This window comes from Podarcis vaucheri (genome assembly GCF_965113315.1).
Source record: "Podarcis vaucheri genome assembly, chromosome: 7".
Lineage (NCBI taxonomy): Eukaryota > Metazoa > Chordata > Lepidosauria > Squamata > Lacertidae > Podarcis > Podarcis vaucheri.
This window is the reverse complement of record NC_138765.1, coordinates 4388089-4414556: the sequence shown is the minus strand read 5'-3', so window position 1 is coordinate 4414556 and position 26468 is coordinate 4388089. Positions and strand designations below refer to the sequence as shown.

The window sequence follows — 26468 nt, the reverse complement described above, 5'->3', positions numbered from 1 at the left end:
TATTTCTCTGTGAGAATATATGGTTGCCATCCTGCTGGCTGTTCTAGCGCATACATTGATATTTGTTGGAGGGCAGCAAATTTCAGGGGTCACTAATATGTCTGGGGCTGATTCAGTAGCCAGAGGTGAGACTTTCCAGTTAAGAAATTGAGGATTAGGATAGGTCTTCCCCACCCCAGTGGCTAGTAGAAGCCGAGGAAATTATGCCGGTTTAACTTAATTTGCTAATTGGCTTAATTTGCACCTTTTCTTCGGGATGCACAACCTGGCTGTTCTGTTGGTGAAGATTTCTGAATTTTCATTCTCCGGCAGAGTGTTTGTTCGCCCCCATCCGCATCTAATTTTGCAGGAGATCCGCTTGAGGTGGGGGAGAGATATAGTGAGCCAGGTCTCCCTCGCCATCCTGCAAAGTGGAGGGTGCCCTCTAGGCCTATTGCCACCGCCACCCCTTCGCAACAGGGAGTGGGAAACAACTGGTGCTATTCCAGGATCTGGATTTGGCTCTGGGATCAGCAGTTGCCAGTCTGGAATGTTCAGGACGTTTCTAGGGACCAGCCCCAAATGTCTAGCATTTGTTCCTGTACAAGACTGCTGACACCTTTGGTGATCGCATCAAAAGGCTTGGGCACTAGCCAGGGACATGGGCCTCCTCCAGACCTGTGGATGGGTGGTGCCCATCTGGCAACCTGGACAGATTATGGGCAGGCCCCAAGCAAACATCCTCCTAATGAAATTGTTATTGTTTGTTAATATGGATTAAGTGCTCATATTCTTGCTCTGATTAGCAATATCCTCAAGACTGCCAATTACAGGATATTGGCAATTCAGGTGTGCTTGCTTCCGGGTAGCAAGGTGAGGTTGTTGGTTCTGCAGAGCAAGAGGCAAAAAGCACATGGAATTATATCTTAGCTGGCCAGCTAATAAAGCATTGCAAGCTGTTGATTCCAAGGGGTGTTTCTTCAGCTGTGCGGGAAGTTGGAAGAACCATCTCTTTGGGTTGGAAAGTTTGCCGGCCGCCTTGAACTTTGATGAAGATCTGTTCTTCACCCCAGCCCTGTATAATCAGGAGATAGTAAATCAGCCCAGTGTGGTAACCTTTTGGTCTTGCTGCAGTTCCTGCTGCTTCCTATTACAGTGGTACCTCGACTTACGTGCCCCTCTTGTTACTTATCCTTTGGGATACGCATGCGGCAAACCCAGAAATATATTTCTGGGTTTCGCCATGCACACATGCGCAGAAGCGCTCTATCGCACTGTGCACAGGACAGGCATCTTGGGTTGCGCAAACCTTGGGATCCGACCAGGGCTCTGGAACGGATCCCGTCCACAACCGGAGGTACCACTTTATGCTTAATTCTCCAATGCAGTAATTCACAGGCCTGTTCCCTTTACCCAGGTTCCAAGAAGGTACAGGAGGAGGAGGACTACTCTTATGCTCAGAGCCTGCTTGCAAGTTTCCCACAGGCATCTGGTTGGCCACTGTGAGAACAGGAGGCTGGACTAGATGGGCCATTGGCCTGATCCAGCAACCTCTTCTGATGTTCAGCTAGCCATATGCCCTCTATTTAACTTGTAACATGGGGTCAAAGAGAGGGCTACCTACCCAGAGGCTCACTTCAGACACAAGGGCAAGACATGGTTTGTCCTTAGGAAAATGAGCTGCTTCTTCCTTTGCAGGAAAGTTTTGCTGCAGACTTAAAATCAGAGCCTTTGGGTGCCCTCCCCTTGTTCATGACTGAAAGGCAAAGAGGGACCATGAGAAGGAGTCCTCCATGAATTGGTCTTATCCCCTTTTTAACTTGTCCAAGTGAAGAAGTGCTTTACAGTCATATCTCAGGTTGAAGCTGCTTCAGGTTGAGCGCTTTCGGGTTGCGCTCCACGGCAAGTAATGGAACACGTTACCTCTGGGTTGCGCCGCTTGCACATGCGCAGCCAGCCGAAATGTCATCACGCGCATGCACAGAAGCAGCGAATCGCGACCCACAGATGCGCAGACGTGGGTTGCGTTTACTTCAGGATGCGAACGGAGCTCCGGAACGGATCCCATTTGTATCCAGAGGTACCACTGTATTTTGTCTGCCCTGAATCTTTCAGTATTCAGCTTCATTGGATGACCCTGTTGGGTTTTAATATTATGTCCCCGCTCCAAATGTTGTGACCTTTCCTCAGATGGGAGTTGCTTTGCCCCCTTGATCATTTTGGTTGCCCTTTTCTGAATCTTTTCCAGCTCCACAACTTCCCTTTTGAGGTCTGGCAACCAGAACAAAAACACATTACTCCGTGTGGTTACACCAAAAATTTGTAGAACGCCATCATGCTATTGGCAGTTTTACACCAGCAATTCTGCATGTGAATTCTTTTAAGAGCTCTCAGGTAGACGTCATCTGGACCCGTGATTAGTTCATTTCTAATTTGCCAGGCTGTGACTGAGAAACATGGTTTGCAGGTATGGCACAGGTATGTTACGTGGCGGCTGCGACGTACCTTAATTGGCTTAAGGGGTGACATCCCTGCAGCCAATTGGATCCAGCAGTGCATCTGGGGTCGTGGCATATCTCCAGCCCCGCCAAGGAAGCCTGAGGTTTCTCTTGAAGGATCCGCTAAGGGGATCAAAGGCTTCTGCAAACTTTTTGTAGGTCACCAGTTCAGATCCAGAGCAGGTCCGCCAGATGGTTCCTACGTGAATCGCAAAGTGGCTGGCTCAGAACTGTTCCCGCTGGCGAGATGCCAGTGTGTTGCCACTGGCAACCTGGGCATCGGAGTCACAGAGGTGGCAATGCCAGGTCACTCTTGATTCTCCCAAGCTTTGGGGTCAGGCACTCTGCCAAACCTGCCCTGCTCGTTTCAACCGCATTTCCACACTGACCCTGCAGAAGATCCCACCTTGACCTGTTCAGTGTGTCAAACCCGGTCTCTCAGTTTGAAAGATGGTTTTCCTGTCTCAGGCCACTCAACACAAAATGGAAGGAAGAGGGGAGAGGTTGTGTTTATCCTGCGTTATACTGGCTGGAGTCTTGTGCTTATGTACCCAAAACCACAATGCCCACATTGTGAGAGAAGTGCCTGCGGACTTGTGGGTACCCCCAAGGTGTAAAGGTAAAGGTAAAGGGACCCCTGACCGTTAGGTCCAGTTGCGGACGACTCTGGGGTTGCGGCGCTCATCTCGCTTTACTGGCCGAGGGAGCCGGCGTACAGCTTCCGGGTCATTTGGCCAGCGTGACTAAGCCGCTTCTGGCGAACCAGAGCAGTGCATGGAAACGCCATTTACCTTCCCGTCGGAGCGGTACCTATTTATCCATTTGCACTTTGACGTGCTTTTGAACTGCTAGGTTGGCAGGAGCAGGGACCGAGCAACGGGAGCTCACCCCATCGCGGGGATTCAAACCGCTGATCAGCAAGCCCTAGGCTCTGTGGTTCAACCCACAGCGCCACCCGCGTCCCTAACCCCAAGGTATACACAAGTACAAAAAGCCTACAGAGAAAAATTAATTTATAGGAGTGGTACTCAAAACGACCCTCATAACTCAAGTGGCACAGGATGTTGAGCGATTGATAAGGGAATGACCGGACAACTGCATGGTGGACAGCTGGGGGCTAAAATGCAGTGGTATAGATGGTGCATGTTTCGTATGGATAGAAAGAGCCATAGGTTACTTCCTGGTTCACACTGAAAAGCTGTTTCCCAGCGTCCCCAGGGAGCTTCCCATAGACTTCACTGGAGAAATTAAAAGAATGCAATATATCTTGAATTGGACGCCAGTGCGTTCCTCCCTAAATAAATAATGGGGGATAGACTGGAGTGGCTGGAGCCCTGAAGAGAGGCATTCCATACTGCAATATTTTGTTGTAAGGTCCCAATGGTTTAAAAAAATCATTTATATCCTGCCTTTTGGCCTCGGAAATTAAAAACACTTTTCATTCTTAAAATTGCCTGGTCGTGCTGCTTCTGTTTCAAGACGGCACCAGTTTTCTTCCTGGAATTTTGGCTGCAGTTTTATCTGTTTTTGCCACAGTGCATGGTTTGAGGTGACTTTGACAGAGAGGTGCCTGCAGGTCACGCCCTCTGGCCTTTAAAATCTCGGTTGGGGTGAGAGAGGAGGGATCTTTGTACGTGCAAGGGGCATGAACTCCAGATCCGTGTTTTGTGGATTAGAGATTTGAATCCATTTTCTGCCTTGTACCCCTTCACACTCAACTCGCGCACTAGCAGAACTTCAGTGAAATCTTTCGCAGCAATCTTTAGATGCCTTTGTGCTCAGTTTTGCCAAAGGATCAAACTTCCTCTTGCTTCCCCCACCCTCCTTTGTGATACGAAAATCTGCATTCGCTTTGTACTTGATAGCGAAAATGTCAACCAGGGCAGATCATTCATGCTTTGGTTTTCGTTCTGCTCCATGCTTTTATTTTGGTCGAGCGGTGTTGTAAAAAGTGATCTGGGAAGGTCAGGAGTTAACACTTTCTGCCCTGCAGAATTTCACACAAACACACACACACACACCCGGTGCCTGAGAAATCTGATAAGGGGGTTGCCTCAGTGCCCTCATAAGCCAGAAATCAAAGTGATGTTAAGAATCAGAGTGCATGTTTAATAGATGGAGAGAGAAACCAGCCATGTTTCACATTTACAGTGCATCTTAATAATGGGTCAGTCCAAGGTAGAGAGATTGTTCAAGGAACAGGGTTCCCACTGCAAATCCCTCCGGAGCTTGGAGGGTTAGGACACCAGTTTTCTATAAGGTTACTCTGGCCAGCATGTGCAATTATTCAGGAGAGATAAAAGGAAGCCCTTCTTCACAAAGCACATTGTTAATCTATGGAACTCACTGCCCCAGGAGGCAGTGATGGCTACCGACTTGGATGGATTTAAAAGAGAACTGGGACATCTAGTTGGCTGCTGTAAGAACAGGATGCTAGACTCAGTAGGCCACTGGCCTTTACTCAGCAGCCTCTTCTTATGTTCTTATTTATTTTGTTTGTTTATTCATAAAATATATATATGCTGTGTCAAAGTGATTTACAGCAACAAAACATAAAACCATACAATAAGAACTATAAAAAGGTTAAGATCAGACATCAAATAACCATTGTGGAAGGATACATTCTTAACAGCTGCATAGCCCTGGCAGAATAGAAAAGTTTTCAGCAGGCGTTCAAAAGTTGGCACAGAAGGCTCCTGATGACTGTCTAGTGCAGCCTTTCTCAACCTGTGGGTCCCCAGAAGTTGTTGAACTACAACTCCCATCACCCCTAGCTAGCAAGGCCAGAGCTCAGGGATGATGGGAGTTGTAGTCCGACAACATCTGAGGACCCACAGGTTGAGAATCGCTGGTCTAGTGGCAGAGAGTTGCACAGGACTGGGCCAGTGATACTAAAGGCTTGGTTTCTTGCTGTCAACGAGCCTCACCAGTGGCACTGCTGGAGATGATCTTGGCTATTGAGCTGAAATAGAAGGGTTCAGGTGGTGCCTGAGGCTCGGTAGTTGGTAGGCAGCCACTGTTTTAACAGTGGAGTCACATGTTCTCAACCAGAAGCTCTCAACACCAGCCTAGCCGCCGCATCCTGCATGATCCAGGGCCCTGTCGGAAACCTGGCCGCTTAAGACCGGAACTCTGGTGATGCCTCTTACTTACTTAGAGAGCCAGTGTGGTGTAGTGGCTAAGAGCGGTGGACTCGTAATCTGGTGAACTGGGTTCGATTCCTCACTCCTCCACATGCAGCTGCTGGGTGACCTTGGGCCAGTCACACTTCTCTGAAGTCTCTCAGCCCCACTCACCTCACAGTGTGTTTGTTGTGGGGGAGGAAGGGAAAGGAGAATGTTAGCCGCTTTGAGACTCCTTAAAGGGAGTGAAAGGCGGGATATCAAATCCAAACTCTTCTTCTTCCCTGGATGGAGAAAATAACCCACATGTTGCTGCACCCACTTTTGCCCCTGTTCTCCCTTGTTCTGGCAACCCACAAGGTGGCTTGATTTAGTATCAAAAGAAGTGTGACCCAGAATAGGAAGGCACTTACCGTATTTTTCGCTCCGTAAGACGCACTTTTCCCCTTCTAAAAAGTAAGGGGAAATGTGTGTGTGTGTTATGGAGTAAATGCAGGCGGGAGGCTCTGCTCAGCGCTCCTTTTAAAGAGCCGTGTGGAGCGTGTGTGCGACTCTTGGGGGCTTTTCCCCGAGGAGGGAGAAGGCCTGCCCTTCTCCCTCCTCGGGGAAAAGCCCCCCAGAGCCGCACACGCGCTCCGCGCGCTCTTTAAAGGGAGCGCGACTCTTGGGGAAGCCTTCTGCCTTGGCTGCGCGCAGCCTCTACCGGGCAGGGGGAGCCTTCATCCCACTGCCCGGGAGAGGCTGCGCGCAGCTATCCCATAAGCCAGGACAGCAAGAGGCTATCCCAGAAGCCAGATCCCTCTTGCTGTTCTGGCTTCTGGGATTCAGAATATTTTTTTTCTTGTTTTCCTCCTCCAAAAACTAGGTGCGTCCTATGGTCTGGTGCGTCTTACAGAGCAAAAAATATGGTAATAGCTCCCACAGCTTCTTCTGGTCAGTTGTATTAAGTCTGAATCTTCGTTGAAGTTGAGGCTGCCTGGTTGAAGGGAAGGCAGTGGATGATCAGCAGGTGAGATACCAGGAATACGTAACCATTTTGACCGCTTCAGCCATCTTCTTTGTACTGATCCCGAGTGCTCTTCAGTCTGCCTTGAGCAAAATGTTTGCCTGTTCTCTTGTCCTGCCTTTGTCTTTCAAGGATGCTCCATCCTACGGATGTAAACAAGCCAGGCCTTTCCTTATTTACAGCAGCTCGGGAAGACCTGCTTAGATCTCCCTTGGTGCCAAAGCTTCCTTGCAGCCCAGGAAAATCCGATTTCCTCCGGTCTCTCTGCGGTGTCGCCCTCTGCTTTTGGGTCTAGCGCAGTACAGTCGCACTCTGCGTGCATTTGTGTGATTTCAGCCGGGCGCGATTGAAGGCAGGCTGGTTGAAACGGCGTAAGTTAGATCCAAGCACAAAAGCTCTTGTGTCAGGTCTGCTTGGTGTTACCTGGTGCAAGCAGCTCTTTTAAGCTCTCTCCATTGTTTGCTGAGAAGGCCCACTCAGCGCATGGTCTCTGGGAGTGTGGGGATTTCTCTCTGCCCCTCACCCACTAGCTGCAGGGCAACCCCAAGGATTTGGGTATACCCTAGGAACCCAATCCATGCATAAGGTGTGATCGTATTGTGCAGGAAAGGCTGTGACGCGATGATCTCTTCATCATCGCTGATCAGAGTCTCTTGGAAGTGGTTTGGAACTCCTCCCTTGCCCTGGTTCAAGAGAGGGCCACTGTCATTGTGCAATAAGAACCGGATGTGTCTGTGTTTGCGATTAAGCCGCCAGCCGGGATTGACATAGATCTGATCCTACAAAGTGCCGAGCGCTTCTGACCGCAGTCAGTTTTAGGAATGCTTTCCGGGGTCATCGAGGGCTCGGGCACCTGTGGGACAGATGAGTCAAAACAAAACTGTTTCTCCGAGTAGGAGGAGGCTCTCCCCAAGGATGCGCTGAGGCAGGGGCGTGCAGGGAAAAGCAGGACAGAAGCTGGGAAAGGACTGGGCTGGCATGTGGAGCAAAGAAGAAAGATCCTGCCCCACTTTCAGAATAGATTTGGCTTGCTGTGGGGAGTCTGGCAGTGGCCCGGCAGATGCCTCTGGAAGGGGCGGCTCTCAGAGTTCCTCAGGAGAACTATTATTATTATTATTATTATTACTATTATTATCATTATTATCCTCATTATTATTACTATTATTATACACCACTCTGGGCGGCTTACAGCACATATAAAAACATAGTAAAACATCAAACATTTAAAACTCCTTGAGCCACATCCCCTCCCTATTCCTAGCATCTGGTGGCCAAGAGGTATTTTAAGAAGCATGGGAATGTCATCAGGAGTCCTGTGGGTTTTTTAAAGCACTACCTGTACACATTGCCTGCTCTGATTCTATTAAAGAGAGCTTTACTTGTATCCACCCGATCCTTATCCTCGTGGCTAAAGTCTCATTTCAAAACACACTTTGTTTGTACGTCTCGTAAGTGGCTTTTGTATCTTCGAGTTCCCTCTGAGAATGTTTGATGTGCTGCTGTATTGATCTCCAAGGTTTCCCTTGGAGGAGGCTTTTTTCCATCCCGTTTTGTGTCAACAAAGGCAACCAAATGCTTTAAATAAATGAGATAAATAAAAATACTTCTGTCAGGCCATGTGCTGGGCTGTTCCTTTGCTGTCATGTAGTTGTGTGTACTTTTTTTGGTTGTCTCTGCTTCCTCCAGAAGAGTAGATTCTCCAAATGTATTTGTAAGGCTTTTGGTTTCATCGCTGGAGGAAGGTTTACAGCCAGCCAGCTCTGTAGTCCTTTGTAGCCAGAATTCAAGGGTTCCCAGTGTTGTGACTGGGAATAAGTTTGCACTGATTACGCTGCTGGCATTGGAAGCAGTGATCCTGCAAGGTGTCTTGCCCCGAATCTTACTGACCTTGTGGTTCTATTCTTTCTCGTGTGGAGGGACTATAAATCAGTGCAGAGCGCATGTTTTGTAGGCAATAGGTTTGAGGCTCAGTCCCTGGCAGAGCCTCCAGTTAAAAAGACCTGAGTAGCAGGTAACGGGGAAAACCTCTCCCTCTCTCTGAGCGCAAGGCCCTGGAGAGCCATCGCCAGCTAGAGAAAGTACAGAGCTAGATGGACAAACAGGCCAAACTGATAACAGCCGATGGTATTGCAGAACTTGGATGCCAATGGCTTGTCTTGCTTTTCTCTTAATATTTGTCAAGCGCCTTAATCGGTTTCTTCATTGTGCAGCGACTGCAAAAGAAGAGAGAGCACACAAGAGTGTCCTGGGTCAGGCCAATGGCCCATTTGTCCAGCATCCTGTTCCGGCAGTGGCCTAATTAATGCCTGTGCGGAAACCAGCAAGCAGGATTTGGGCACAAGAGCACCCCTCCCCTCCTGTGGTTTCCAGCAACCTATCAGTCTTGAGCAAAGGAAGGGAATGACTGGGACGTTTTTCCAGCTCCTGCAACAAGCCAGAGCTTCATTTGCTTGAAGGTTCTTGAGGCTCATCCTTTCCCCTGCCTGGTACCTTCCAGATGTTTGGGGCTACAGGCGCTGTACTGGCTGGGGCTGATGGGAGTTCTGCTCCCTTTTAGTTTGCTATATGTCTGTGAACGCCTGACCCATACGTAGGACGTTTCTGCAAAGCTGATGCCCATTTTTGATTTCAAGCCAAACCCTTATTTGCCTGTTTTCTTCTTTTCCTATGATTTCCTCTCGCTTTTTTTTTCTTTCTAAACCGCCTTCTGTGTTTCCTTTCAGGTCTGCTAGCCAACATCACCATGTTCAGCAAGAAGAAGAAGCGCATTGAGATCTCCGCCCCCTCCAACTTTGAGCACCGGGTCCACACCGGCTATGACCAGCAGGAGCAGAAGTTCATAGGGCTGCCGAGGCAATGGCAGGGCATCATCGAGGAGTCGGCCAAGCGGCCGAAGCCGTTGGTGGATCCAGTGTGCATTACGGCCGTCCAGTCTGGCTCTCAGAAGGTAGATGGCACTAGCTTTGCTCTCGTGTGGGACCTGAACTTCATACATTGCTCTCGGAATGGGAATGTGCTTCTGAGCGGTGGCTTAGCGAGTAAGCCATAAAATGGCCAGCTGGTAGCTGCAGCTGCAGCCTGCTCTGATGTGTACAGGTGCTATCTGTAGACCTTTTGATGCTGTGTAAGAAGGGGGCGAGGGCGGGGGGGGGGACACATCCTGAACTTAGCGCTTCAAACCGCTAGAGGAGACTCTCAAAGTAACCTTGGGGTCATTTCACCCCACCACTTTGTCACCAGCCATAAGGTTGGAGTGGTTTTTGAGAACTCAGCGTCTCTCCCAAGGCTGCAGTTTGCTGCCATCTGGCAAAACTCCTGGACATGTGAGTTGAGCCGGGGGACGGATTCCGGTTGCAGTGTAACCTTGAAGGCTTGGGGGTGCGTTCACAAGACTAAACGTAACATCAGAACAGCTTCCTGAATTTCTTTCTGATGAGCGGATTCTGTAGGACTCGAGTTCTGTCCATGTCAGAAGTTTGCTACCCTCACCCACCGGGTATCCTGTCTGTCATTTGTGCTGTGCTTGGATATAGGAGTGACTGGAGTTTTGGACCCCCATCTCTGGGGTGCAGCGTAAGAGGCTCCCCTTGCCGAGCATGCAAAATGAGATGTCGTCTCTGAATGACTGCTTGGTTCAGGCATAGATCCTGGAACGACCCCTTCCATTCGTGGAATGGGGCGATGTATGTGTCCTGTATGTAATGAGTTTGCAGCTCAGCTAAATTTTTTCCCAGGGTGAGGCAGGTGGGGGAGAGAGCGGACCGCAAGCCTGACATATTTCGGAGCTGCGGGACACCCAGGCCTGAACGCCAGAGCCAGAATCTGGACGTGGGAGTGGAGTCCCAGCGCAGCAGGCAAGGGGTCAAATGCAGAGTGTGTGAGGCAGCTCTGAGCTGGCCTCTGGGGGCAGAAGCGCCTGGCTCTTTCAGAAGCATCACGGGGTTCAGCTTGAGGCGGAGGAGCCGAAATGCCTTCTGCTGGAGGGTGCAGGGGGGTTGGTACAGCGCTGCGTGTTAGCAAGCCAGGAACTTGATCCTGAAAACAACGTGGTGTGTGTCCTCAAGTCAACAGTGATTCACCCAGATCTGGAAACCGACAGGCTTTTAAAGGTTCGTGTCCGATGGGGGAAGGGGTTTGCTGGCTGGTTTTCCTGGAAGAGATTGATCGCACTTCCTGTACTATGGGGTGCCGGTTTGGGGCTCATCCTGATAGCCAGCCCACCCTCGACAGCTTACCAGTATGAACATCCTTAGCGGTAAGGAGAATGCCTGTGTTTGTCTATTTACTTAGCCGAGGAGGCAGCAAGGGGTGCTCTGCTTCAGCTTTTAGTTCAAGCCAGGAGCAGATAGTGACAGACAACCCTGTCAGGGTTAGCTGATGGAGAAGGCGTCTATTTAGGCATTAGGATATCAGTGCCTGGCTTTCTATGGGCTAGCAGGATTCAAGGACAACAAAGTGTATTGGGGAGAGTTAAATCATTGTACTGCCAGGTAGAGGGCAGGCGGAAGTGGTGGCCTCTCCTTCACGGGAGGTTTTTAAGCAGAGGTTGGAGGGCCACCTGTCAGGGGTTCTTCATCTGTGATTGGGGGTTGGACTAGATGACCCCTGGGGTTCCTTCCAGCTCTACAATTCTATAACGGTTAGGTGTGAATGCTTGCATGGCATTGAACCTGGCCATGAGGCTTCAGCGTTCATACCAAAATCGATCGGAATGCCTTTTTGCGTGTCCAGGTGTTTTGTATGCGGTTTATCTCCTGGTCACTCTGCTAACAATATTGCATTTTAAAATGGCGTGTGCGTGGTGAGTTTTTTTGCATTTGTTTTTGTAAGCCCAAAGTGGATGTTGTCCTTTTAAATAAGCCGGCTGGCTGGCACGTCCAGGCGCCACCTGCTTGTCCCCAAGTACAAGGTAGGGGCGGAAGTCCTGTCGCATCCCTGACCACAGAGGAAGTGGCTTGTGACTTTCAGGGCACGGCAGAGGCTGCTGCTCCGTGTAATTTCAGCAGAGGGTGACTCAGCCCGTGTTGCCTTCCTGGAGAGAAGCGAGGGAAAGGCTTGGGTCTGAATAAAAGCCAAAGACCTGTTGTTCCAGTCCTGCCGCGGCCTGGTGTGGGGCTTGATGAGACTGGTCTGCTTGGGTCCGGGAGGCGCTGTTGGCAGGAGAATTTGCCTCTTAGCCAGAGCCCCACCTTGTTGGAAGTGCCAGCGATTTACCAGAGATTTACAGAAGATTGGAAGAAGTATATGAATTATTTGAAGAGCAACTGTAATCAACAAATTACGCTAGTAGGACTACAAGAAGCAGAAATATACGAAGTGTTACAAAGATAGAGATATTGATTATGAGATTGAAATGTCATAGGGAAAATAAGAAATTCATACTAAGAGATTAGATTGGAAAATTTTCAGACAGGACTGATGGAAGTCAAAAAAATTGAATAAGATGTAAAAGTATGTTTAATTACTGTTGAAATGATATGTTAAAAAACAGATATATACAGTGGTACCTCGGGTTAAGTACTTAATTTGTTCCGGAGGTCCGTTCTTAACCTGAAACTGTTCTTAACCTGAAGCACCACTTCAGCTAATGGGGCCTCCTGCTGCTGCCGTGCCACCGGAGCCCGATTTCTGTTCTCATCCTGAAGCAAAGTTCATAACCTGAAGCACTATTTCTGGGTTAGCGGAGTCTGTAACCTGAAGTGTATGTAACCCGAAGTGTATGTAACCCGAGGTACCACTGTATATAGGAAGTGCCAGCTCAAATCTCCCCCTGCCCCATGCCCTAGCTGCAATATTCCAGTAGAGCCATCTTGCTGGCTGTTCCTTTTCTTGGCTGTTCTTCCAAGCTTCTTCCGTTCTTTCCCTTTTACCACTCACCCACACCTTTCCCTGCTTCTGGTGTCATCCTGCCCCATCTCTCCAGAATTTGGGACGTGCCTTGTTTAGGGAACTAAACAACCCCTCCCTGCCTTCCCAATAAACGCCACGGCAGTTTTGCAGGGATTGCTTGCTTCCCTTGGAGGCGCAGCGCTGCATTTCTGGGGAGGGCGAGGCGCCTTGTCCCAGGGGTGCTCTGGGAGCTGCAGTGGGGAGGGGCCCCTGTTGCCGCCTCCGACGAGCCGGGCTCCCATTCCGTGTTCTGGCAGCTGCAGGGTGGGATCTTAACGTTTCTGCAGGCCTCTGCAAATTGCCTCTTGTTTACCCAGGAGGACACTTCAGAAACTCATTCAAGGCAACACGCTGTGCATTGCTGCTTCAGGCCGTTTGGAACGGCATTTGTAGCTAAGAAGCCCATCCCTCTCCCTCTTGCTCTTTGTGCTTAGGCACAGAACCTGCTGTGGAAGGTTCAGCTCTGAGAAACGCAGAACTGTAGAGCTGGGAGAGACCCCCAAGGGTCATCTAGTCCAACCCCCTGCAGTGCAGGAATTGCAGCTAAAGGATCTCTGGCAGATGGCCACCCAGCTTCTCTTTGAAAACCTCCAGCGAAGGAGAGTCCGTTCCACTGTCAAATAGCTCTTACCACCAGGAAGTTCTTCCTGATGCTTAGTGTCGTCTGATGTGTTCTTCCTGATGTGTCGTTTGACCACATTATTTTGGGCCGTCCCCTCCGGAGCAGCAGAAAGCAGGCTTGCTCCCCTCTTCCATGTGACTTTAGATACTAGAATCTCCCTTTTTCCTTTATCCAACAAAACACCTGCCATTGTAGAGAGAGCAGCTTCCGTGCATGTGGGAGCAGTTAGCGCACTGCGCTTGGGCATTTCTCTGACACCAGGCACAGCTCCTGCACGGCTTGTGTGAATGTCAGTGTGGTTTTGTCAGACGAAACTCCAGAGCAAGTCCAGCCACATGCTCCATCTGCTTCTCTCGCGGGGAGCAAAGCTTGCATCGCTTAGTCTGTAGCCTGCACTTTCCCCGGGACCCCCTTTCACTCAGCCTTCCCCTACTCCCTGTTGCCTCATAGATCTCCTCCTGCTGCCACATGCCCACACGGAAGAAACCTTCTGTTTCTGCCCCTTTGGGCGCCACGTTGGACTAGAGCCAGTTTGAGCCAAGTGTGCTTGTGTAATGGTACGTTATAGCGGTTAGGAGTGTTCTTGGCCCGGAATCTGGACCTTCAGGATGGAGTCTCCTTCCTTGGAGGTTTTCAAGCAGAAGTTGGATGGCCTCCTGTTGTGTCTGATTCAGTTGAGACCCCTACATTGCAGGGGCTTGGACTAGATGGCCCCTGGGGCTCCCTTTCGACTCTGCAGTTCTGTGATTCTGTGTTGATCCTGCGGCTCAGATCTCTCTCTTCCATGAGCACATTCCCTCTCTTCCCCCCACCCCACGCCCTCCGGCAAGCCTGCCTCTTGGGAATCTTTGCCTCTTGACGTTTCCAGCTGGCTAGATGAGCCTGAGCGCGCTCTGATAAGGAAATCTTTATGCGCTCGCACAGCTCTCCAATGAAAGAGGTTCCACAGTGTGGAGCTATGCATTGTGTAGGCTGGGGGCAAAAGGCAGCCGCTCTTGGCATACTAAACACATTCATTGAGGGCGGCCCACGTCAACTGAAGGGGCTTCAGCGGGGGAGAAGGGCGCGCACATGGATTTTGTGCGCTGGCGCACTATAGATGTGGCCCTCCTCTCTTTCCCATCTCCGTCAGCCACTTCCCTTTTGTTGGGGGGGGGGTGTAAGGCCCTGAATGGCTCCTAGTTATGCTGGCTCTGCGTCCTGCCCCCAGAATCAGAGGCAGCATGCGCCTTAAATTCTGGCAACTGCACTGTAACTGAGGAGAGTGGCGTTGCATTTGGGCATCTGGTTGGCCACTGTGAGAACAAGATTCTGGGCTAGGTGGCCCCCCCTTGGCACTCTTAGGGTCTTAGGTCCTCACCTCCAGCGATGCTGTGCAGCCCCTTTTTATACAGTCTGCAGGATTATGGACTAAAATGGTGCAGAGTTTTGCACATAGACAACATTGTTACATATACAGTGGTGCCTCGCAAGACGAAAAGAATCCGTTCTGTGATTCTCTTCGTCTAGCGGTTTTTTCGTCTTGCGAAGCAAGCCCATTGAAGGATTAGCGCTATTAGCGCTTTTAGCGGCTTATCTGCTGATCGGATCAGCTGATAAGCGGCTTAGCGGCTTAGAAAAAGGGGGGAGGAAAAAAACCCAGCAGGAACTCGCAAGACATTTTCGTCTTGCGAAGCAAGCCCATAGGAAATTCGTTTTGCGAAGCACCTCCAAAACGGAAAACTCTTTCGTCTAGCGAGTTTTCCGTCTTGCGAGGCATTCGTCTTGCGGGGCACCACTGTACAGTGGTACCTCGGGTTACAGACGCTTCAGGTTACAGACTCCGCTAACCCAGAAATAGTACCTCGGCTTAAGAACTTTGCTTCAGGATGAGAGCAGAAATCGCACAGTGGCGGCAGCAGGAGGCCCCACTAGCTAAAGTGGTGCTTCAAGTTAAGAACAGTTACAGGTTAAGAATGGACTTCCAGAACTAATTAAGTTCTTAACCCGAGGTACCACTGTAGAAGAGTAGCAGGTTGGGGAGGCTGGGCTGCAAGCTCTTCTCCCTGCCTTCCTAATAATCATAATTTTATTATTTATATGCCCCAGCCACTCTGGGCGGCTCCCAAGAAAATATTAAAAGCACAGTAAAGCGCCAACCATTAAAAACGTCCCTACACGGGGCTGCCTTCAGATGTCTTCTAAAAGTCAAATAGTTGTTTATTTCCTTGACATCTGATGGGAGGGCATTCCTTCTTCTTCTTTTTTATAAGATATTTATTAAGATTTTCAAAAAATTACAAAAGAAAAAGAAAAATACAAAATAAAAATAGTTAAAAAACAGTTCAATCTTTCTATCACATATTTTTCATTTGCTTGTTTCCCGGACCTCCTCATGCCTTCCTTTTCTGTATTCCAGTTCCAATTGTTAATTCAGCAAATCCCTCCCCTCTTCATTCATCTTAATCTTCAATTTTTAAATATTATAACATTAATATTTTTTTTACCTATTAATAACCATTTTCTCATATTCCCTTATAGCATTACAGCAAAAGACCACTTATTTTCTATCCAACATCATTCTAACATTCATTAATTTTACAGTGTTTCTGATGGGAGGGCATTCCACAAGGTGGGTGCCACTACTGAACCAAGCCTTCTGCCTAGTTCCCCGTAACTTTGCTTCTCGCAGTGAGGGAACCGCCAGAAGGCCCTCGGAGCTGGACCTCAGTGTCCTGGCTGAACGATGGGGGTGGAGACGCTCCTTCAAATATACAGGGTCCATATTCCTAACTTCCTGTGTGGAGGCAATTATTTCCAGGGGGAAGCATTCACCTCTCTCTCTCCCCACCACCATAGCCTGAAGTGTTACAGTCCACGAAAAAAGCCTGCTGACTGTGTAAACTGGGACAGAATCGCTCTTTGCAGAAAGATCAGGGATCCTTGGGAGGGCTGCAAGCGCTGAGGTCAGGTTTTCATCTCCAAGGGAGCAAGGAGCGAGAGTGCCTTTCTGGAATACTTATTTATAAATGCGTTCTCGCCGCCATCATCCCCTGTATAACTGTACAGTCACCGAGCCAATTACCCGAAAGCCGTACTTTTCTCTGTGGGTGTGGGTGCTTATTTGTGTTGCTGCTTTGGCCCACATGTGAGGCTGTTGGCGGAGAGCGTTTTTCAAGCTCCTGGTCTGAGGAATCTGCACATTGTCCTCCCAGGGTAGAGTGAAGATGGCAGCATCTCGCTTGCTTTGGATTTGGGCCGGAGGAACATTCATGGCAGCAGTCAGGTGTCACCATGCGAAGCGTCTGGCTTACGAGTCCTGTTTTGGCAGAGGCGGAATAACAGAAGTTGTGTGTGCCCACTCGTCTGTCTAGCCTCCTCCTCTCCTTCACCAACCAGCCTCTCTGAGCTTAGGAGCTGTTCTGAAGGCAGATTGTGAGACTTCCTATCAGGCTCCTGGAGCCTTAGCGCTGCTTGTTCTGGAAATAAAGTGTTGCATGCAGGCCGCAAATAGAAGGAAAGTTCTTGGTTCTAGTAGGTCACAGATAACTGAATGTTGACTTGCACCATTTGCATCTCTCTGAAACCAGTGTTAGAAACTCAGATATATAAGCTGGGTGCCAAACGACTCCTTAAACCAGGGTTACAGTCGCCAACACGGAATGCCTAGTTTGCCATTTTGGGGCCAGGAGGCTTGAAAGTTGTATTTTTCAGTGTGACTTTTTGATCCTGAAATTTGTTCTGATTTGGCAGATAGAATCTCACTGATAGAATTCTAAAGGGTGTGTTGTTAGCGTGTGAAAAACAGGCAAGACCCAAGGACCCCCAGGCATGCACCTCTAGACGGTGGAGACGTCAGGCACCGTCCTGGCGCCCCGGTATCTTCACATGGTTGCAAGCGACTGATAGCCAGGTGCAAAATGCGCCTGGCAAATTTCAAATGCTGTGTGAACCAATGGTTGTTACGTTGCTGCTGGAAATTTTTCCTTAAAGTCCTCCGGTGTAAAAGTAGCTCCATCAGGCCTCCTCTCCTGCAACTGTCATTTGGGGCAGCCATTCCACCAGACTGCGTCAGCAGGAGAGATAAGAAGCAGGGCTCTCAATTGGTCAGCTTTACTGAAAGGCCAGCTCCATCAGGCACTTCCTGCCCCTGAACTGTGCCTGCTGGTCAGTATAGAAACAGCTGTTTAGAAATGGGTGCCTGAGTTTTGATTTTTCTTCTTCCCTCCTTGTTCCCTTCCCCTTGAGTGTCTTTTCTTTGAGATTGTAATCTGTGGGGCAGGGACTGTTCTGTTTTGATGGGATGTAAGCCACTCTTGTACCTGAAGAGCCAGGTACAAATGCTCTAAATAAATCAGCATGGCAGAAAGGGCCCTTGTGAGTGAAAGGAGCGATCTCTGGAAGCTCTCCTGCTAACACCCACATATCTATACTGCAGGCCTCACACAGGCCTTGCCTCCCAAATACTTCAGCGCTCTTGCAGGAGTTTCTTGCGGTGGATTGTGGTGTGGTTGGGTGTCTCTGTTCCAGACACCGCAATCTGTTTTCAGTCTGGCAGGGTGTCCTTCAGAGTGTTCTAGCAGATGTGTGGGTCTGGTTTTGAAAGGGAAAAAATAATAATCTGCATGCCTGGCCTGGCCTGGCTGTTGTGTCCTCTCGCTTGCTTGCAGCATGCAACTGATCTGTGTGTTGTGCAGAGTGTGATAAGAGCCGGCGCAAAAGTATAGGATCAGGCCTTGAGGAAAGGAGGGGGAAGCAAAGCAACACATCTCTGCTTCGGAAGCCAGTAGAAAAGGTGGGATGTGAAAGTTGCTTTGCGTTTGAAGTGCTTGGCAGGTGCAGAGGGGAGGGGAGGGAAAGGTTCTTGCATTGACCCCAGAGGGTGTGCACATGATATGTGAGGGAGGAGTAAGCCTTTTCCTGGGCCACCAGTGGCCACATGAGTGTGGAGTCTTGCAAATCTCACCCCCCCTTTTTTTTCTGGCAAGAGGAAGAGACGGTGGCCATGCTGTGATTGGAAGGCTCTGAAATCAGAGCTTTGCAGACTGATGCAACATAAATGACGGCAATGCATTTTACGTAGATAGCATCGTGGTTTGTGCCTTTGGATAACAAATCTAGAGGCTTTACCGTTTCCTTCAAGCCATTTCTTTTTGAGTCAAGCGTTGTTATCGCCTGCATTTGTGGTTTTCATGGAAGGTTCAATGCACGGATGGAATGGGTGTATATGGGGAAATTACTTCGGAATTCAGAGCAGCTTCCTTAAAGGCCTTGCTTCTCCAGTGTGTGAGCAACAGCGCCCCCTCCCGACGCCCGCATGCTTCTGTACGCTTCATTTTGTGTTTGCGTGTGTGCCAAAACTGACCTGCTGCCAGGCATCCACCAAGCCCCTTAATTTCTTTTTTTGTTTTGTTTTTGTGTTGCTCACCTTATTTTCTTTTGTGTTTGTGTTTGTCTTTTTTCTCCCTCCCCTCCCTGCCGCTTCCGTTTCCCATGCCCCGCGCATAAAGACCATCGTGCGGGGGAACAAGGCGGCCAAGGACGGCTCCCTGGCCTGGCTGCTGGATGAGTTTGAGAACATGTCCGTGTCGCGCTCCAACTCCCTGCGCAGGGACAGCCCCCCCTTCCCGCCTCGGCACGACCAGCTCTACCAGGAGAACGGCCTGAGCGAGGCCCTGGCCAGGCCCTCCCGCCACCACCACCACCACCACTACCATGCTGCCGTCGTCGAGGAAGACTCTGGGGGCAGCAGGGGCAAGGAGCTGAAGGAGCGGAACCGCCATGGCTCCCGGAACGAGCTGGACCAGAACCGGGAGAGGAGCCGGGAAGACAGGACAGCCGCACAGCACCCCCGGGGGCAGGAGCCCACGGGCAAACCTCACCACCGGCCGCACCCTCCAGACTACCACAAGCCCTTCTCGGACCACAGGCACAGGCCACACGAGCGAGACGGGAGGAGGGAGACGGCCGCTGAGAAGGAGCCATCGGAGCGCGTGGTCAGAAGGGAGCGTGCGGACGGCCCTGACAAAAGACCTAAATCGACCTACACCGGGGAGACCAGCCCGCAGTCCCCCCGGGAAAAGAGGCCTCTTTCGGGACCCAATATCCGGACCCCAAATATCCCCATCTCCGAGGGGGTCATGAAAACGGCACAGCAGACCGGGCGGCCTTTTAACACGTACCCGCGAGCGGACACAGATCCCGTCCGGGGTGCTCAGGTAACGTTTCCCCATACCCCTTGTAGGTTGTGGCTCTCTAGCCCTGGCCAGCCAGGACTGACCCTCCGCAAGTGCCTTTTCCCTGGAGCACAAGCTCATCAGCAAGTGAAGATGCCTCCTGCTTTTAAAAGGGATTTGCGTCTTACTGCCAGCATCCCTGAGTGGCTGATGGTGTGATGGGCAGTGGGCACCTTCTGAGCCGCGAAGCCAAGCTCTTCTGCAGAAGCCCCACCCTGTAGAGACCTCCAGAGGCTGGCTCTTTGCTCTGCTCCCTGCCATATTGCTGTGTCTCCTCTTTCTCGGGCCTTCCTTCCTCCTCGGAGCAGCGCTCCCTCGCTTTGCAACCTGCTGTCTTCCTGCAACGTCTGGGTGTCCGTCCTGCCTTTCCTCTCCTCTGCTGTCACAGCCCTTGCTCCCACTAACCTGAGCTACTCTGGTGCTGTCCACCTTCTGAAGGAAACGCTCCTCTCTCTGCTCTTTTCCCTCCGCGCGCCTTTCTCTAACCACCCTCCGCAGCCCCACGGCCTCCTGCACAGTGACTCTGTCTCTCTCTCTGTAGAAACGCCGCAGCAATACTGCGCTGTGGGTGCCGCAAGCCTCCATCGCGAGGGAATCTACCGTGGAACTGTCAGGTGTCTGGAACCCTTTTTTCTTGCACCTCTGCCACTCTTCTTCCTCCTCTTCCTCTTCCTCCAAGGGCACCGCCATCCTTAGCTTCAACTTTCTTTTGCGTCTAGCTAACCACTATCATCTCCGCCTCGGTTCCTGTCCTTTGTCCTAATCTAGCAGGGGGCCCTGCCGCTTTCCTGCTGTGTGCGTATGTGTGTGTTTGTGTTCTGGGCATAACTCTGCCACGGGCAACAGGAGAGATGAGCTACAGAGGACAGAGAGAACCTGGTTTGTGGGCTTTCTAGAGGGCATCTGTTTCGACACTGGGGGGAGAAAAATGCAGGGCTAGGTGTAACTCTAGTCTGATCAAGCAGGCTGCTTTTACTTTCTTATGGCATAGGTTAAAAGGGCTGGGAGACACCTCTGTGTGTCTGGGTCTCTTGAGGTGTTACTGAATTGCAGGGGGCTGGGCTAAATGACTCTATGGGTCCCTTCCAACTCTACAATTCTACGATTCTGCTGTTGGGCAGAGAAGACGGCCCTGGGCTGAACGGATCAGCAGTCTCTTACTCCATATTAGTCCGCAAGAGCTACCCACAAATCTCTCTCCATCAGTGCTCTTCAACGGTTGGGTGCCCAGGTATTGTTGGACTACAAAACCTATCACACCCCCCCCAGTTTAGCTAATGGTCAGGGATGATGGGAGTTGTAGTCCGGCAACATCTGGGGACCCAAGGTTGGAGGGCGCTGCTCATTCTGGGGCAGGTGGGGGTTTGAGAACACATGACCTGTTTTGGCGAGATCCATACTTCACATATTATCGGAACTGGCGGTGGTGAATCTCAAGTCCTAAGGCACCAACATCACCGTATTGGTTTCTGGCACTCAGTGCTCGGGTTGAGGGTCCCTTGGCAACCGGGCAGCTGGAGTGTGACCTTCTCTGCCCCCTTCCCTTTGTAGTGAGTAGTCTGAGGGGATCATCAGCCCTTCCACGCTTGCCTGAAAGTAGACACTGCTGGGGGTTGGACTAGATGACCCTCGTGGTCTCTTATAAGTCTACAGTTGTATGGTTCTCTGATCTTTTCCGTCCTTCCCAGTTACTGATGTAACCATTTCACCCCACCTACCCCTGCTTCTTTTAGGCAGAGCACAGGCCCGGGAAACCCCAAGAAACAGCCTCCAACGGCCCCATAAGTGGAAACAGCAGCTCCTCCAGGCCCCCGCCATCGGGCCCAACGAGATCCCGGAACCCAGAGCCGCCCCACCCAGGACTCTCCCAGCACGCCTCGGACCCCCACTTGACGCACCTCCCGCCGCCCGCCCACCAGCCGCCCTACTCTCAGCAGCCCCCTCCCCAGCACCCGCCCCCGCAGCCCCCGGGCCCCCCTCCCCCAGCCCCACAGCAGCCCCGCTCCCCGCAGCGAGAGCCCCAGCGGGTCTCCCACGAACAGTTCCGGGCCGCCCTGCAGATGGTGGTGGACCCGGGTGACCCCAGGACCTACCTGGACAACTTCATCAAGATCGGGGAGGGGTCCACCGGCATCGTCTGCATCGCCACCATCAAGAGCTCCGGGAAGCTGGTGGCCGTCAAGAAGATGGACCTGCGGAAACAGCAGCGGCGGGAGCTGCTCTTCAACGAGGTGAGGGGCCGGGAGGTGGGGTGGAGAAAGGTCCCCACTCCGTAGCCTCGCTTCCTGTTCTTCTTCCCCTGTGTGTGTTGAGAATGGTGTTCCCCTTCCCCAAAGGGTATAGTGTGGGGTGTCCTGGCAGCAGAGGCGGCTAGTATAAAAAGGGTACCATTAGGTCCAGTCGTGACCGACTCTGGGGTTGTGGCGCTCATCTCCCTTTACTGGCCGAGGGAGCTGGCGTACAGCTTCCGGGTCATGTGGCCAGCAGGACTAAGCCGCTTCTGGCGAGCCAGAGCAGCGCACGGAAATGCCGTTTACCTTCCCGCTGGAGTGGTACCTATTTATCTACTTGCACTTTGAGGTGCTTTCGAACTGCTAGGTGGGCAGGAGCTATGGGAGCTCACCCCGTTGCAGGGATTCGAACCGCCGACCTTCTGATTGGCAAGTCCTAGGCTCTGTGGTTTAACCCACAGCGCCACCGAAAGCCCTTAACACAGCCTTTCTCAAACTTGGGTCTCCGGCTGTTGTTGCACTGCAGCTCCCATCATCCCTAGCTAGCAGGACCAGCAGTCAGGGATGATGGGAGTTGTAGTCCAGCAACAGCCAGGCACCCAAGTCTTCACAATTTGGGACCAGTTCACCTGCGAGATCACCTCACCCCCTTCGACTGCTCTGCAGAACTGGCACTCTTCCAGGTGCCGTGCAGTGCTTTTTTTCCTTAAAAAAAAATGTTTAGGGGTACTCTCATTTTCCTACTCATATTGAAATACTGCCCCTCAATGAAGCCAAACTTAGATTCACAAAATGTTTAGGGGTATGCATACCCCTGCGTCCCCCCAGAAAAAAAAGCACTGGTGCCATGTAACACCCGTTCCATATTTTGACATGGCAGCACTTAAACTTTGGAACTCCCTGCCTCTTGAGATCGGACAGACGCCTTCACTGTACTTTTCTGGGCACTTATTAAAAACATTTTTGCTTTGACAAGCCTGCCCAGACATTTCGGAAGTTGATGTGAGTGTTAATCTGTTCTTAAAGGTAAAGATAAAGGGACCCCTGACCATTAGGTCCAGTCGTGGCCGACTCTGGGGTTGTGGCGCTCATCTCACTTTATTGGCCGAGGGATCCGGCGTACAGCTTTCGGGTCATGTGGCCAGCAGGACTAAGCTGCTTCTGGCGAACCAGAGCAGCACACGGAAACGCCGTTTACCTTCCTGCCGGAGCGGTACCTATTTACCTACTTGCACTTTGATGTGCTTTCGAACTGCTAGGTTGGCAGGAGCAGGGACCGAGCAACGGGAGCTCACCCCATCGCGGGGATTCGAACCGCCGACCTTTTGATCGGCAAGCCCTAGGCCCTGTGGTTTAACCCACAGCGCCACCCACGTCCCTAAATCTGTTATTAGTTTGCTGTTGTTTTGACTTGTTACTTTAGGCGTAGGAGGGGAGAGTTGCTTTTGCGCTCGGATCCTACTTGCGGGTTTGTCTTTGGGGCACCTGGTTGGCCACTGCGAAAACTGGATGCTGGGTTAGATGGCCTCATCCAGCAGGCACTTTTTGGGTCCTTATCCAGCGGCTCTTCCTCCCTCCCAGCTGCCACTGTCCATTTCCCCCCTTTCAGGTCGTGATCATGAGAGACTATCAGCATGAGAATGTGGTGGAGATGTACAACAGCTACCTGGTGGGCGATGAGCTATGGGTCGTCATGGAGTTCCTGGAAGGAGGCGCTTTGACGGACATTGTCACACACACAAGGTATGGGGAGCAGAAGTCTTGAGCCCCTTCTTCTCCGGGACTCTGCTGCTGTTTTACCCATTTTCCTTACAGAGTTTTCTTGAGTCCACCTGGACAGTAGGGCTGGGCGATATATCTATATATCGTCCCAAACCGGTTTGAAGTCCATATCATGATATTGGTTTCATAATTTTTGACCTGGTAGTGTATTGTGCAAATCACGGTATGTGTGTGTTTGTGTGCGCTATGCAAAAATCACAATGCGGGGGAAACCATGAAGCCAGCCAATGTCTCTACATAGCGCCATCCTTATTTCAGACATTGTGATATATCGGTATATTGCGATGTTTATCTGGTTATATATCACAGTTTTGAAAACCAGATATTGCCCAGCCCTGCTGTACAGAGAGCCTTGTTCTCCCAACAGCAGCTGGCTGGGCATATACTGACCTTTGTGACCAGCTAAAAGAAGCCAGGAGTGTGCATGTGTTGATGTAAAGGCCTTTGGGGAAAAGAAGCATTTCCAAAGCTTTGCAGCATGGGCAGGGAAAGAAGTGTTTGTTTTTAAGTGCTCCTCAATGGCCTGACCTTGCTCTCTCTTCGCTTGAAAAGCAGTCCCGTGTGGCTGAGTTGGAACTGGGATGCAGCTGAAAGTCCCTTTTCTACTCCAGCTGAGAGCAGAGGTTCAGAAGATGGTTCTCTCTCAGACGTCAGGGCTGGCTCCTGCCGGATTTCCAGAACTTGTGGACACGCAATGGAGCTGAATAGTGGAAGATTCAGGACACATAAAAGGAAGTCCTCATTCACCCAGCCCCTAGTTAAACTGTGGAACTCACTCCCACATCTTTCTCCTAGTTAACTGCGTATAGAATTTCAGCCTGCACAGAATGACTGTTGAAATACATAACTTTCCCCCCTAATGGTTATGTTTTTAAAGGAAAAATTATCTCGGTATGAAATGTCAAAAGGTATAATTGAAGCAGATTATCGAAAAGAGCAGCTATGCCGAGAGCAGCATGTAGATTCAGATGTTGGCCAAATTTTGCCCAAAGATGAACCTTAGGAAAACAAAGGTAGAAACCAGATGAGTGAATATTTGAGAAAGTGCAACTTTAAAAGAGAATAAGACAGATTCATGGAGGAGATGGCTCTTGATGGCTGCTAGCCAGGATGGCTGTGTTCTGCCTCCACAGTCGGAGGCAGCAGTGTATCCGAACCCCAGGAGGGGAGAGGGCTCTTGTTGGTCGAATCCTGCCTACAGGTTTCCCAAAGAAAGGGATGTCTTGGAGAGACAGGAAGACGAACCAAAGTTTTCATTCCACATCACCAACTCCTCTTTAAAAGGAAAGCAATGGGAGGTTTTTTCTCACTCTCTCCAAATGCCAGAACTTCGGTTTGGGAAGGCCACAGAGAGTCCCTCACACAGCACAGAATAGATTCATGGAATTTTCTGCCACGGAATGTGATGAGGGCTGGCAGGAGCAGGGACCGAGCAATGGGAGCCTACCCTGTTGCAGGGATTCGAACTGCCGACCTTCTGATCGGCAAGCCCTAGGCTCTGTGGTTTAACCCACAGCGCCACCCACATCCCTGGCTTAGGTGACTTTAAAAGGCAGCTTCATGAATCCGTGAAGGAGCAGGAGGGAGAAGGCTGTCACTGACTATTTGCCATCTTAGCTAAATGGGACGCACTCTTATGTCCAGGAGGCGCCTGACTCAGAATTTTTGCCGCGTGGGGAAACAAGGATGGGCGAAAGGTTGTCGCCTTGATGCCCTGATTGTGGGCTTCCCAGAAGGGGATCCGGTTGACCTCTAGAAGCTGTGGGCAAGGTGGACCCACCGAGGTCTGAACCAGCCAGGCTGCTCTTTTAACAGGTGCTGTGTTCTTACTCTCTTTCCAGGATGAACGAGGAACAGATTGCGGCCGTCTGTCTGTCTGTCCTCAAGGCGCTCTCCGTCCTCCATGCCCAGGGTGTCATCCACCGAGATATCAAGAGTGACTCCATTCTGCTCACACATGACGGCCGGGTGAGTGCACGTGGTCCCAGGTGCTGATTTTAAGCTCAAAGAAAACGTAGGAGGAGATGCCAACTAAACATCAGGCAGAACCTTCTGGCAAAATAAAAAAAATCCTTCCAGTAGCACCTTAGAGACCGACTAAGTTTGTTATTGATATGAGCTTTCGTGTGCATGCACACTTCTTCAGATACACTGAAACAGAAGTCGCCAGACCCTGATGTATAGTGAGAGGGTGGGGAGGGGTATTACTCAGAAGGGTGGTGGGAATGGTGATTGGCTGATAGGTGTGGGGGTAGAAACAAAGGAATAAAAAAAAACAAAAACTATTTATTATTTATACCCCGCCCATCTCCCTGGGCTTCCCCAGCCACTCTGGGCGGCTTCCAAAAAAAATTAAAATACTGTAATACATCAAACATTGAAAGCTTCCCTAAACAGAGTAAAACAGGTGTAGGCAACCTAAGGCCCGGGGGCTGGATGCGGCCCAATCGCCTTCTCAATCCAGCCTGCGGACGGTCCAGGAATCAGCGTGTTTTTACATTACATTGAATGAGTTGAATGTGTGCTTTTATTTAAAGTGCATCTTTGGGTTATTTCTGGGGCATAGGAATTTGTTCATTATTTTTTTCAAAATATACTCCGGCCCCCCCCCACAAGGTCTGAGGGACGGTGGACCGGCCCACAGCTCAAAAAGGTTGCTGACCCCTGGAGTAAAATAATGTCCCTGCCCCTGTTCACCTCTTGCTGAAATTGCCTGGTCCTGCAGTGCCACCTGGAGGTGACTCTTCAGTGGTGTCAGGCGGCCCCAAGACTTCTGAGGAGAACTTAAAAACATAGAGTCATAGAGTTGGAGGGGACCCCAGGGGCCATCTAGCCCAACCTCAATGCACTGCAGGAATCTCAATTAAATCATACGCAACCTCCAACGAAAGAGAGTCCACCACTTTCTGAGGGAGTCCGTTCCACTGTCAGCCAGCTCTCACTGTCAAAAAGTTCTTCCTAATGTTTAGTTGAAACCCTAATAATAATAATATATTTATACCCCGTCCATCCGGTTGAGTTTCCCCAGCCACTCTGGGCAGCTCCCAATCAAGTGTTAAAAACAATACAGTATTAAATATTAAAAACTTCCCTAAACAGGGCTGCCTTCAGATGTCTTCTAAAA

The 26468-nt window shown here is 50.6% G+C and overlaps 1 protein-coding gene across 6 annotated transcripts in view; it reads left to right on the top strand.

Annotated features, from left to right (window-relative positions):
* Window positions 1–26468, top strand: part of PAK4 (p21 (RAC1) activated kinase 4) — an 88859-nt gene that overhangs the window by 53474 nt on the left and 8917 nt on the right. For 5 of the 6 annotated variants that reach the window (XM_082231046.1, XM_082231049.1, XM_082231047.1 and 2 more), the window contains 5 exons: window positions 9329–9552; window positions 18606–19313; window positions 21065–21562; window positions 23172–23305; window positions 25186–25312. In XM_082231046.1, coding sequence (XP_082087172.1) covers window positions 9349–9552; window positions 18606–19313; window positions 21065–21562; window positions 23172–23305; window positions 25186–25312 — 1671 coding nt within the window. In that variant the 5' untranslated portion in view covers window positions 9329–9348. The remainder of the gene's footprint in view (window positions 1–9328; window positions 9553–18605; window positions 19314–21064; window positions 21563–23171; window positions 23306–25185; window positions 25313–26468) is intronic. The other variant, XM_082231050.1, reaches the window with a different exon arrangement.